This window comes from Cyanistes caeruleus, chromosome 1 (genome assembly GCF_971803275.1).
Source record: "Cyanistes caeruleus chromosome 1, bCyaCae1.hap1.1, whole genome shotgun sequence".
NCBI classification, from domain to species: domain Eukaryota; kingdom Metazoa; phylum Chordata; class Aves; order Passeriformes; family Paridae; genus Cyanistes; species Cyanistes caeruleus.
In genome coordinates this window covers 127,610,661-127,624,298 of record NC_141701.1, presented here as the reverse complement: position 1 = coordinate 127,624,298, position 13,638 = coordinate 127,610,661, and the positions used below count along the sequence as shown (strand labels likewise).

At 38.3% G+C, this 13,638-nt stretch overlaps 1 protein-coding gene across 1 annotated transcript in view; it reads left to right on the top strand.

Annotated features, from left to right (window-relative positions):
• Nucleotides 1-119: 119 nt before the first annotated feature.
• SDHAF3 (succinate dehydrogenase complex assembly factor 3) overlaps nt 120-13,638 on the top strand; it is a 28,900-nt gene continuing 15,381 nt past the window's right edge. Inside the window, exon 1 of the mRNA XM_086856693.1 lies at nt 120-300. Coding sequence (XP_086712819.1) covers nt 139-300 — 162 coding nt within the window. The 5' untranslated portion in view covers nt 120-138. The remainder of the gene's footprint in view (nt 301-13,638) is intronic.

Genomic DNA, 13,638 nt, shown 5'->3' with positions numbered 1-13,638 from the left:
GGCGCTGTGCGGGCCCGGGGAGCCGGGCGCTGTGCGGGCCCGGGGAGCCGAGGGCTGTGTGGGCCGGCGGAGCCGGGCGCTGTGTGGGCCGGCGGAGCAGGCGCGGCCCGGCCCTCGGCCCGGCCCACGGCCGCCGCCATGGCGGGCGGAGCGCGGCGCCTGTACCGCCGCCTCCTGCAGCTGCACCGCGCGCTGCCGCCCGCCCTGCGCGCCCTGGGCGACCGCTACGTCAAGGAGGAGTTCCGGAGGCACAAGGCGGCCGGGCCCGCTGAGGCCCAGCGCTTCCTGCGGGAATGGGAGGCAAGTGCCCGGCGGGGGGAGCGGCGGGGCCCGGCGGGGCGCGGGGAGGGCCCCGCAAGGTCAGGGACGCCGGGCGGTCGCAGCTGTTCGGAGGTTGGACTCGGAGATGTCAGAGGGCTTTTCCAGCCCAGCTGATTCTCTCTCCTCGGGCATGCTCCTGTGAGGGCAAGTTCCTTATAGAGCTGCAGAATGCCTTGTAGCTCCATGTCTCTAGGCAGGTTGTCTTTTACGGTTCTCATTGCCGTGCCTCGGATGTGTCTGATCATACTTATGCACGCCCAGGTATATGTAACAGAGTGACATCAGTTATATAATTAGCTATGTATAAATATATAAATAAAAATATACGCACCATTATCTGTATGGTCTATAATAATGCATTATATAAGTCTATATAAATACTTGTAACTACATACATAACTAATTGTATAATTATAATTAACTAAGTACATAGGTGTAAATAGCTTCCCGGTGAACTTGCATTTCATTTTTGAGTAACGTTTTTTCTGTGTGGCCTAAGGAAACAAGTCTTAATGTGAACATTGCTTCTCTGCTTAACACCCCTTCGCCTGAACTTGGTGCTTGGTTTCACCAAGGAGAGAAAAACAGATCATTCCCAAGTGATGAGGTAACAAGTTTCACAAGCAGCAGAGCAGGGAGACCCATAAGGTGCTTTCCGCACATGCCTGCACCTCAGTAGACACCAGCATATTAATAAGTCCCAAGAAGTCCTCTTCACAGAAGAGAAACTTCAGTTAAAGCATAAACACATCTGCAAGAGACAGATGTATAGACAATCTTCCCATTATTTTTCATGCTCCTTGGTACCAAGCCATACTGTAAGTAAATCAAATTTATATTATTACATAAATCAAATTTAGATATATTGTATAAATACTGGCTTGGTAGTACTTTTGAATCTCAAAACTATTTTCCTTTCTGTGGAAGGAAATTCTGCTCTGCTTTGCAGTGGAAGGTGGTTAGCAAAGGTAGAATCTGTTGCCTCCCAGTTTACCAGTGGAAGGGTGATGCAGGAGAACTGCCCCATCCCTTCTACCTGCAGTAGCTGAGATCTTGTGGGTTAAAGTAACTTGGGCTGGGGCATCAGGAATAAGCAGGAGGAAGACTGCCTGTATTCTCTACAGAGGAAAGGAATAAGTGTATTTTAATTGCCTCTTGTGCCAACTGATAGATCCTCGAATCAGAGAAATTTGTACCTACCTCTCAAATGCCTGATGCTATTGTGATTCTCAATTGCCTTTTACTTGATACTGCTGAAATGTTTCTGCATCACTGCTTTCAATTTTAACGTGAGCTGAAGAGACAAGTTACAGGTTACTATTTTCAGTGCTAAAATCTTCCTTAAAATAGTTTCGGAAAAGGAAGGAAATATTTACATTGAAATGTTCACATTGAAATATCTTCAGCCGTTTTTAAAGTGAAGTAAACAAATAGTGAAAATATTTCTCAGTTTTGAAACGTTTTAAGAGTAGATTACAGGGAAAATGGTGACAAAAATTAGACTACAAGTAACAGAAGTTTAATTTTGAAACCTGACATTTAGTGCTATTAACTATGATATGTTCATGGAAAGGAAACTAATTTAATAACTGTTTTGAGTGTGTGAGTATAAAGAACTTTGCAAATATGTCTGTCTTCTAACAAGATGCTAGGAGATATTAGCACATAGTTAGCATGTCTCCTCTCATCCTTAATTTTTGTTTTGTTCTGGGGTCTTTTTCTCACCCAAATAATAGTCTATTTCAAGTGTGATATTTAAATCAGACTTTCACATTTTTGGCCTGTGAGACTTGCTTTGCATCTTATGTTATCCTGTGGTTCCCAGTCCCAGGAAGACTTGAACTAGGTAATTTAGGATAGTGGACTGGGGACAAACTGGGATTAGGTAACTCAGGGCTCTAATTACATGCTAATTAATTTATGTTGGAGTCAGTCCTCTGTCCTGGTTTTGGCTAAGATAGAGTTAATTTTCTTTGTAGTGGCTTGTTCAGTGCTGTGTTTTGGATATAGTATGGGAATAATGTTGGTAATGCACTGTTTTAGCTGTTCCTAAATGTGCTTACTCTAAATCAAGTATTTTTCAGATGGCCATGCTGTGTCAGTGAGGGGATGCACAAGAAGGTGGGAGGGAGGATGGCCAGGACAGCTGACCCAAACTGGCCAAGCAGATATTCCATACCATACAACCTGTAGAATGTTCAGTATATAAAGTGGGGGAAGTTGGGTGTGGGGGGTTGATCACTGCTCAGGCATGGGCAGGGCATCAGTCAGCAGGTGGTGAGCCGTTGGATTGTTTCTGTTGTGTTTTATTCTTTGCACTCTTCCTGGGCAGCAGGACACTGTTTTGACCAGAGATAGGCTGGAAGCTCCAGGGCAGTTCTTGCAGGACTTACCAGCATAGCTGTGAAGTGCCTGGTTCTTGCCTAAGAGTCACACAGCCATGAGTGAAGCCAAGGTACTGCTGCTGCATCATGTACATGAACCATAACTGTATCTCTTGCCTTTAATTTTATTAAACAAAACAAAAAACAATAAAACCAGACAAAAAATCAACCTAATCAAATCACTAAACATTGATACAAACTGGTTGTTTAAATTTCCTGTTAAGTTTCTTTTTTTTGGAAAATGTGTACTTACAGCTCTGATAAAGGTATTTTAGCATGTTGAATTTCCAACATTTTTCTTCCCAATTTTCTTTTTTGTTAGGCTAAGCATATACCTTGCTATATGTACTTTAATGTTGTCAATATTCAGCTTACATCTGGAAATGTTCTTTCCTCATGCCTTCTGTTGCATTAAGGGCATCTGGTACAGAGTGGCATGATGTCTCGTGTTACAGAAAATTAGTATTCTTAATTTATGTTAAAGTAATATATCTTGATGTATATTCATCAGAGGGTAAAGATTATGGATATGATGATTGCAGTGATGTTTCTTGACTTTGAATGAGGATTTCAATATGAAGTGTAATCTTAATAAGTCATCTGAAATGCTTTTTGCATGAAAATTTCCAAGGATGTCTTATTTTAACATGAAACTACTTAACTATTGCTAAAACTCTTCAGGCCCTCTTTGGGTAGTCAGACCTTCTGGGTGTGCTTGAGTATACTAGTTCATAGCCTGTGGTGTGCTTTCTTGTCCTCCAATTTGATTCATATTAGCTAAAGGTTTAGAAAACAGGCCTGGTGTTTCAATCACGTTATGGTTGCCTCAAATGATGGCCCTGCTTCCCTTGCTATTTAAATTATGTTGATTCAGGGGAGCTAGGGGTTTTAATTCAAGCTTGTAGCCAGCTGGGAGTCAGCCTCTTGTCTCAGGCAGCTAGGGACAGGGTGAGATAGCCTTGGGTTGTGCCATGGGGAGGTTCAGGTTGGACGTCAGAAGGAATTTCTTCACAAAAATGATTGTTAAGAGCAGGCTGCCCAGGGAGGTGGTGGAGTCACTATCCCTAGAGGTGCTCAGGGGATGACTGGACTCAGTGCCATGTTTTGGTTTACAAGCTGCGTTCGATCAAAGGTTGGACTCCATGAATTTAGAGATCTTTTTCAGTCTGAATGATTCTGTGATTGTGTCTCACAAATGGAACAAATTGCCTTTATTTTTTGTGAAGCATGGTGGAAAACCTGTAGGGAGATTTCTAAGATCAGCTTTAAAAATAAAGGGGGGAAAAATGTGGTAAAAAGCTCTGAAATTATATTGCTGTAGTAGGTGAGTGGTTCATGTTGTTTTCCTGTAAAGGAGATGAGAAGGGATCTCATCTTGTTCAGAATGCACAGGAATTGAGGGATTTGATGTTAGAGCCAACCATGTAGATGGCTAATGAAGTTTTGTAGGAAACCTAAGCTGACCTATTTACTTTTATAAAATAGGGAATCTATCCATTGAATATTCTTGGAAGAGTTTTTAAGTGGGTACAACCAATAATAGACTGCAAGTCCATATGTGTTTATATAAAAGTAGAATATAGATATTGTGGTTTTCCTGTCATTGGTATTGGATCGCTACTTTGTGTCTGGAAATCTGCTGGGAAATATTAAAGGGAGATACAAAGAAAGTAAGCTTTGTTGTTCAGGAATTATGCTTGTTCAGGTAGATTCAAATTAAACATATGAATTATTAATATATGTTCCTATCTATTTTCTAAATATTTAATATTTTAATTAAAATAATTGGTACTTGTTTACAGGAGACTACTGATATAATTAGATTGATACTGATTATTACCTTGGAATGCTATTGAATTAATGTTGACAGGTATGATAAGTCAATTAGTTCAGCAGTCTCCTAAATCATGGTAGCTGATGAGAATGCTTACATAAGATAAGTAATATTAAGATAGTATTGATTACTTCCATTTCAGATTGCAGTAGGTACAATATTCAGTTAAATAATTTCAATAACAATTTGTTTCACATTTTAGCTTTAATTTTGAAAATGACCATTTTGCACTTTGCTTTTTTAAAAAGCCTGATCCTCTAGATGAGAGAGCCTGGACTGTCTTTTAGACAAGCAGAATCATTCTGCAGAATTATACAACATTTTCTCAATCTAATAAATTTAATAAATTGCCTGTGAAATTCTTTGGCCACTCTTGACCCTGAAAACCTTTTTACAAGCTTTCAAATGAACCGTCACATAGCCTCTCAGGAATGACTAAATTGTTAAATCGGTGTATTTGATGCAATACAAATAATTGTCATCCTTCAAATTTATTTTCAGTTGCCTGCGTCACTTGCAGTATTTACTTTGCTGGGATGATTGTGGGATGCTGTCATATCTCAGAGTATATAGTTGTTCTGATATGTCTTTTTCTGCTCGCTTACAGAACTTTTTCGCTTCTTAATTTTCTGGGCGAGTATGATTTTCCCTCCCCTTCTTGATTTATTTTTAAACTACTGGCACTCGAAAATATGTTGAAATGTTGAATGGAGAATTTGAAGAGCAAATAGTCAAAGAGGGTGGAAGAGGAAATTGTGGCCGGTACTGGAGTCTGACTAAAATGGGAATGGGATGTGTGGGTTGCCTTTGGTGCTGTCTTTCAGCAAATAATGTAGGTAGTATAAGTATAAAATGGCTGCTGGCATTCTGAATTCTGCTCTCAGTTTCAGTGAAGTACATTATATAAGAGATGTTTTCTTTTCCTGACAAAGAAATATAATTTTTTGGAAGTAAAATATGTCTTTAGGTTTTTTGCCATTTTATTACTTTTATTAAAGTCGTGAAATAGGATTTTAGAGTAGTATTTCATTTTAACATTCCCGGTTACGTCGGAATTTCCTTTTAGTGATTTTTATGGCTATCTGGATGAAAACTTAATAATAGTAAATTCCTACTGAGTCCCATGTTTCTGTCCCCCACTTAGGGTGTTCACTAGTCGTTAATTTGTAAGAGCTAAATTGGAGTCAATTTCCTCTATTTTCTTTTATATTTCTCAAAAGGTAGGAAGGAATTCTGCGCTTTCCTGAGAGCCAGGGAGTTGTGGCTGGTAAACTGAAGAGCATGTGGAATTTGGGCATGAATGGCCGCAGGAAATCAGGCTGCTGCTCTGTCCTGCCATTCCTGGTGGCCCGCTTGGTTGTAGGATTTGAAGTCTACCTCTGATGAAGTTTTGCCTGGGTATACTCATGATTTGGTGAGGGTTCTGAATTAGTATTTATGTGCAATTGCAAAGGTTGACCCTTTGTTGTGAATCCCTGTTGTGAAGTTTCATGCAAATGACATATTTTTCATATTATGCCATCACTTCCATCCTTCAGTGCTCTTTCAGTTTTGGATTTAGAAGCAGGAGCTGGTGTCTGCTTCTCTTCCCTAGAGAATCCAGGCAGTCTGGGAGCTTTCCGAGGTGGTGAGACTTTGGATAGCCTGGTGGATACCCACTGCCTTGTGCATGATGCACACCTGTTGCAGGAAGGGGAATTTGTTGCTTCTCACCTGGAAAGCAGCGTCATACTCTTTCAGGTTCACCTGGGAGCTGTTGAGGCCAGTGATTTCTTGCTGGTTTTTTTTTTTTTTTTAATTTTTTTGTCCTCTGTCCATACTGGTTTTAGACCTTTACTGTATTTTTTAAATTTAAAATTTTATAAATTGTGGCATCAGTATTCTCAATGCTCTTGTCATGTTACCATGCCAATTATCTGTATGCTATCATATCTATGATTGCATGTAGTTAGCCAGATGGTTGTTTTGATAACTGCTGATCTGCTAGTTGAAGTTTTTATTTTTAAATATATTCTATTCTATTCTATTCTATTCTATTCTATTCTATTCTATTCTATTCTATTCTATTCTATTCTATTCTATTCTATTCTATTCTATTCTATTCTATTCTATTCTATTCTGTTTTGACACAGCAGGAAATTATATCCAGGTCCTAGGGGCGACATCCAACAGTAATGTCAGTCACTTGCATGTGCCAGTCACCTCAGGTACATTGCAAGTATAAATACATGGTGTGCAAATAGGTTTATAAATTGCAGATGGTTTTGTAGCATGCTTTGGATATTTAAAATGTGGCACGAATTGAATCCCTGAACTGAAATTTCTTGGCAGAGTATAGGAATTTTATTAGCCGTAGTTTAGATTGAGAAGTTTAAGTTGCTGTAGAAGTGGGCTGCATCTCTAATGAGTGTTAACAGTTGATTCCTTACATTGAATAGCATTGGAAGGGCATATTTCTCAGGGTTAATGCTCTCAGGGTTGAAGATACTGTAGAAGTTTTGTGGATGTCTGCTCCATGAGCAGAGACCTGTACCTTCCTAATGAGTACAGGTGCAGTACTCAGGTACCTTCCTAATGAGTACAGGTCAGCCAGTGTGAGATTAGAGCTCTAAATAAGAAAACAGCCAGGCACAGTAGAAGCAGAACCAGTAATGGAGCATTTACAGAATTGTCAGTTTAAAAGGTAATTCAGGTTTCCATCTAGTGGTGGTATAAAATTCTGTCCAAGCCATATGAGACAGGATGTGCGTAGCCATGTTCCTAGCATTCCATTGTACTTGTACATGTGGTATGTGTGTGAAACTTAGGGAATCAAAAGCCTTTATTATGTATAAATTATATCTGTAATAGCACACAAATTTCAGGGCCTCCAGATTTTTTTAAGTTAAAGCTGCAATGACCAGCAATCTGTTATTTTATGCATTCAGAGATACAAATACTCTTTGAATATAAGTTTTTTTTATTTGCTATGAATTAGTCTGATTCTTCTTTTTCAGTATTCCTTGACAGCTGTTTCAAAATGTTTAACTTGACACAGGTTACTGAAAGCTAACGGGTGTCTTAAAAGGTTTTCTCCAAGTTGTATGTACTCAAGTATGAGTGTTGTTAGATTTCTTGCTTTCTCTTACATGTAGACAAAACAGAAAAAAAAGGAAAAGGAACAGATGGGTATTCTGATTCTTTTGCCCTGGTTATTACATTTTGCATTATTTTGCCCTATTACATTACATTTTGCTCTCGTGTCATAGCCCCATTTTTAGTATTTAAAGTATTTTGCAGTAGAAAACCTTACCAGGTTAGGTTTTGAGATGAAAGTTAACAGCAACTGAAAGATGGACCAAGAAGTGTGATGCTGCAAGGACATTTATTGACAAAAGGCACAGATGTTTATGTTGTTTTAGCTTCTGCATAACAATTTCCAATTGTTCTGTCTACATGCGATTTAGTACAGACCAGTCCATAATGTATATTTTTTCTTTTATACAGTTACCACTGCAGGCTGTTCTGTTCTTTGGGAGGGGGACACAGTTTCTGCAGTTCCTTCTTTATGTATCTTTCTCAGTTTCTGCAGATCTCTCTCACAGCTTTTTCTCACAGTTCTTGCTGTGCAATCTTCAGGAATTCAAGTGTATTCATGTTTTTTAACTCATTCTGCTCTGCAGCACAAGGTATCGAGGTCTGAACATTGCTGCATTTTAAGACAATGTAGTGGGTCAAACAAACAGAGTATGAATTGCAGTTGCAAAATTATATGGATTTCTGCTTGTTTGTATTTTATTGACACCTTCCTTCTAGCATTTGTTTGGTACTTGTGTGAATATTGTCAGCATGTAGTGTTTTGTAAGCATGGTAGGTTTTACCGCCTTGTCAGTGCATTTCCACTATCAACACTGTAAACACTGCCAACTTTCTACAAGTGTTGTCAAGTACCATATTTTGTAATTACTGCAATAACGAGTGCTGTAATTGCATGTACTGTATAGATGTGCCTTTCTGTCCTGTGTAGACAGAAAACTGGTATTTTCTGTAAGTTAAAATGGCATCTGGAGTACATTGGAATAATTGTTTATAAACGTGGGGGTTTTTTGGGGGGTTTTTTGGGTTTTTTTGTTTGGTTTTTTGGTTTTTTTTTTTTTTTTTTTTCTTCTTTCAGTGTAATGTCAGGTTGCACAAATAGAGTTATGCATAATGGAGTATTTTAAAGCTCCAGATTTTTTATGTATAGAGCTATACTTAGGACATACTGATGTGTACCCATTGAAGAATGAAAAGGTTTTTTTACACAGTTTGCTGATACTAAAGTAATTTAATTATATGTTGGTTTTTGCAAGAAGTTGAACCTTAAATTTTGACGTCATAATCTTGGTATTAGTGGCATCTTTATCAGCATTCATGTTGCTTTAGCTGTCTTTTGTAATGCCAAGAGCTTTGGCTGTTTTGAGGCTGAAACTGACTGTACTTACAACCATATGTCTTTTAAGTGATATCCTGCTTTTTGTGCAGCTCACTCCTAGGAATCCATTGAACAGAAAAATTCTGCTAAAATGTATTTGATTTCTGTGTCTCAAAGCTGCTAATTTCCAACTGTATTTTTGAAGGATATAATTTAGAAAATATATTTAATCATAGTATCTGATAAAATGCTTGAACTCCTAGCTTTTAAAGGTCATTTCCAGAAGTAGTATATAGTTATTTCTAATGAATAAGTTAGAAGTCCCACTAGAAGAAGAGTTATTGGGTGTTGGTTTTGGCTTATTGGTCTGTAGGAGGGTTGTTATGTTAATGTGCTGTTTTTTATTGTTTCAGAGATATTAGTGAGAGACAGAGCAGTCTAAGATGAAAGAGAGCATGATGCACTTTTTTCCTCACTTTAGTAACTAGGTAAATCTGTAAAATACCTTCTAAATTGACCTTGCTCCCGTATTTCAAGACTGGCTAACAACAGACAAGATGTAGATGCATCTTCCCTTTCTCTGTGGGAATTACTGAATGATGTAAACTTGACAAACTAATTTATGCAACTTTATAGTATTTTTTTCCTTCTTGCTGAACTGTTCTATTCTGTAATTTAGAGGAAATGAACATTAGGTCACTGCAACATTCTTTTTTGCTTTTCTTTCTTTTTCCTTCCTGAACCAGAAGAAACATGGTGGAAGGGTTTAAGTCCCCATAACCATTGCTTCTTTGAAGAGGTCATGGCTGAAGGTATTGGGTGGAGTTGGAAGTACTGTGTGTGGAATATTTGTGTGGAATAAGCCAGAGCAACTGGTTTATTTTTTTGTGGGCCATGAAATACCATTTACTTATAATCAGTTTCTTGCTTCTTATGATTGCATAGTGAAAGCATGTGGTCTTTGCAGTAGAATTTGGATTGAAGGCCTGTATTGAGGTAAGAATTCATATTACATTAGCAATCCTTGAAACTTAATCACCTTCTGACTGAAGTCTGTTATGCCCTTATGTGTATTCTCAGGGCTGATTTTTGACCTGTGAAGGAAAAGTATTGTTCATAAGTTTGCAGTTTTTAAAGTGTACACATGATGGCAGCAAATACTTAGCTAGAGAAGCCTTGTTCCTATGCTGGGAAAAAAAAAGGCTGTTGAATTTTTTAATACAAACTAAAATTTGTGCAGATTCAATTATTGTTAAATTATTTATTGAAATATATATTGAGAATTGTTAACTTACTGCTGCAGATTTTGAGAAGGCTTTTCAATTAGAAAACTTTACTGGACTTTCCACCTGGTTTAGTCATAATATTGTCATAATGTGCTTTCTGGTTTGGATTTACAATGGTAAACAGTACTCTTGGGCACAGGGTGTGACTCTTGTGGATGATGCTAAGCAGGGCCAGGAGTTGTTCTGATCCTTGTGGAACCCTTCCAACTTGGCATATTCTGCAATTATAAAATTCAGATCAGCCGTGGTAGTCCCCAGGAGAGTATGCCCAGAGCAGATGGAGCCTCAGTATGTCGATACAAAACTCTTTAAAAAATGGTATGTATTTATTTTTGTCATAATGGATCGATTGAGTTTTAAAACAATTGTATTCTTGAAAGTGTATAGTAGTAGTCTAAATGCAAATTTTTTTTTCACCAAATGAAAAACCTTATTGTTAGTAATGTCACATTTTAGATGCTGTTACAAAATGTGTATTGCAGAACACTGTTTAGAGTAGAAAGTTTTCTTTAAAAATGAAAATATAGTATAAAATATTCCTGCTTTTATTTATGGATGCCAGTGAAACTTTTAAACTGTATCACTTTCTTGTTTTTCTGCCCCTTTCAAAATGAGTATGGTATATGTCAGTCGTCCACCGTATTATTTTAAGCCAAAATTTTACAGCTTGCCACAGTTCCAATAGTAAAACCTCGTGGAAGGTGTAGGTCAGCTTTTGGCTGTGGTACAAGCAGGCTGCTCTAAAATGATGGATTTTTTGGTTCATGTTCAGTTACTTGTTCTTGTATTTGTACTTGTGTACTTTTTTTGCAGTAGTTCAAACTTGATTTTATGCTTAGAATTAATTTTAAGGTGTTCAACAAATCATGATATTCACTTGTTTTCTGGGCCTCTTAAATTCAGTTTATTGTTCACAGTGAAGTACCCTGGTGAGCTATTTAACATCCATTACAGTGAGTCATTTTAAGAATTTATTTAAGGCATCCGCGATGTGGAGGGTTTTAATTTAATAGCAAACATGTCTTTTGTTCTTCAGTTCAGCTGCTGACTGAGAAGTGAAAAGAAATCTCATTGGTAACACTAGCAATGTTGTTCTGGTTCATGGGCAATTCAGTAGCGGAAAGGAGTTACACTGTTGAGAAAAACATCATCATCCTATCAATCAAGAAGGAAGTGAGGGTTTCTTTGTGAATAATGTGAATTCTGATTTGTCTTTTAATTTTTTTTATTATTTGTTCTATTGGTGAATCTGATTTTTGTGGAGTGCTTGTCTGCCAGCAGATGCCACTCCTCTGCAGCAGACTAGTTTCCCAGACTTAATCAAATAGAAGAAAATAGTTGTGGTATACCCTTGTTTTTAGAAATGATGGCAGTTTGCCTAGGATTGCCTAGGATTGTCTTTGTTTTCCTCAATAAGAACAACCTATGCTATAAACAATTAAATATTTATATTTTACAATGGAGATGTTTAAAGGTTTGTTTCCTGCTGATGCATTAAACCCCAGGGCTGCAAAAATGGTAGTATATGGGGTAAGATGCCTTTGTTCTTCAAAGTATTTTAGTTGAATAGAGGATGACCCAGAAATCCTATAGGACTCAGGGAGCTTCATTACAGAAGGTGTAAAGGTGTCTCTGTTGGAATTGCTGAAAGGATGTAATGAGAAAGACTTGGAAGCTGAAGTCTCAATGGCTTGCTACAGGCCAAGTCCTTGTAAAACCTTTAAGTATATGGAAAAACAGATGGCCCAGTTTTAAGTGTAAGAAGGAACTAAGAAGCTGTGCAGTGAAAATAGACAAGGAAATCCTGGTAAGAATATTCTGTTTGTCATTTCTAAATTTTGAATATACATTCTCCTGTGATTATGTGTCCCAGGACATGAAAAATGACATACTGCTATCTCTAAACTTCAACAGCCATCTTTTTAACAGCTGGTGTTTTGGATATGGGCAAGGCCTGTCTTGGCCTCTGTAGACATCTGCAATAGAAGACTATTTTGATAATTGGTAAATATGGCCTCAACCCCTTCCATCTGTCTGCCAGTAACATAAATACTCCTAATTTAGCTAAAAAGTTTCTGATTTTTCACACAGAACCACCTGTGTGTGTTGTTTAGTTCTAAAGGGTTTAGTTTTATATTCCTGGTGAGAGAAGATCTGTTATAAATGCATACATACACATATTACGCCTCCTCAGCTTCAAAAATAATGCAGACTGGTGGGAAACCTGTCAAGATCTGGGGATGCCATTTGAGCCCTGGAGAATTAACTGTGAAAAAAGCCATCAGTGCCAGTTTTATTGCATTCCTGCATGCTTCCTGGGAAAGTTCTCTTTTAACTTGTAGTTTGTGTTCTATAGTTGGGGTTTCATCAGCTCTTCCGTGGAAATTGTATATTATGCATTTTTTTTATTCCCATCACTCTCAGGAAAAAGTATTTCTGACTTCATCTGACATTACAACAAACTTTTTTCTCCTAAGGATGTTTTTTGGAGCATTAATTAGTATCAGTGTTCCAGTGTTAACAAACTTAAGTGTTCCCTAGACTTATTTTTCTAGATTTTAAGTATTTCCAACCTTTTGGAATTGGTTTTTTTTTTTTTTTTTCTGTATTCATGTGTCTATAGCTGTGCAGTCTACATGCATGGTGTATTTCAGGGCTTTGGCACCATCTACTTCATTGAGTATTTAATGGCTTTGAAGCAAAGCATATTGAAATCACAGGGTGATTTCAGTGGGTTCTGAAATTGCAAGTGTGGTGGACAGCGTCCTCAGTGCACAGTAGCTCTGGGTGAAGTTGAAATTCCTTTCAACTCTTTTACTGAAGTATGAAGTAAAGCTGTTCATGAATCAGAGTGTTTGGTCAAGAGAAAAGAGTTATAATTTTGTAGTTGGAGAATTTAAACATTTCCTGTTTGCATGCAAGCAAACCTTTGTATTAATTCTGCTTGACAACATTCCAAATGTTGTACTCTGCCATGCAGAGCCTTAGGAGCCTTCCCAGCGATGGGGTTTTGGAAAGAGTTATCTCAATACAAAAACTACACACCACAGAGGAGATACTAGGAAAAAGCAAGCAGTATATAAAATAAGATTTTGGCTTGGGAATAGGAATACACTTCTTGCAGAGTGTGCTGGGGACTGTTTGGCTACAGCATTGTTGAGCTAAAGGTGGGTCTGCACTGCTGAACTGATGTGCTTAGGCTGCTTTGCAACTGGCAGTGGAACAGCCCATTTCCATGCTGTTAAACTTAAGCTCCAGAGCAGGGTGGCCACATCCAAACTGCCTGCTGGGAACAGTCGCTGGTCTGTGCCAGCTCACTGGCTGAACTTGGGAGTTGTTTCACATAAAGATGGTTATCCTTGATTAAAACCTGTGCCAGGGACTGTGGCATCAAGCTCCCAGGGTGGGTGGTTGAGTACT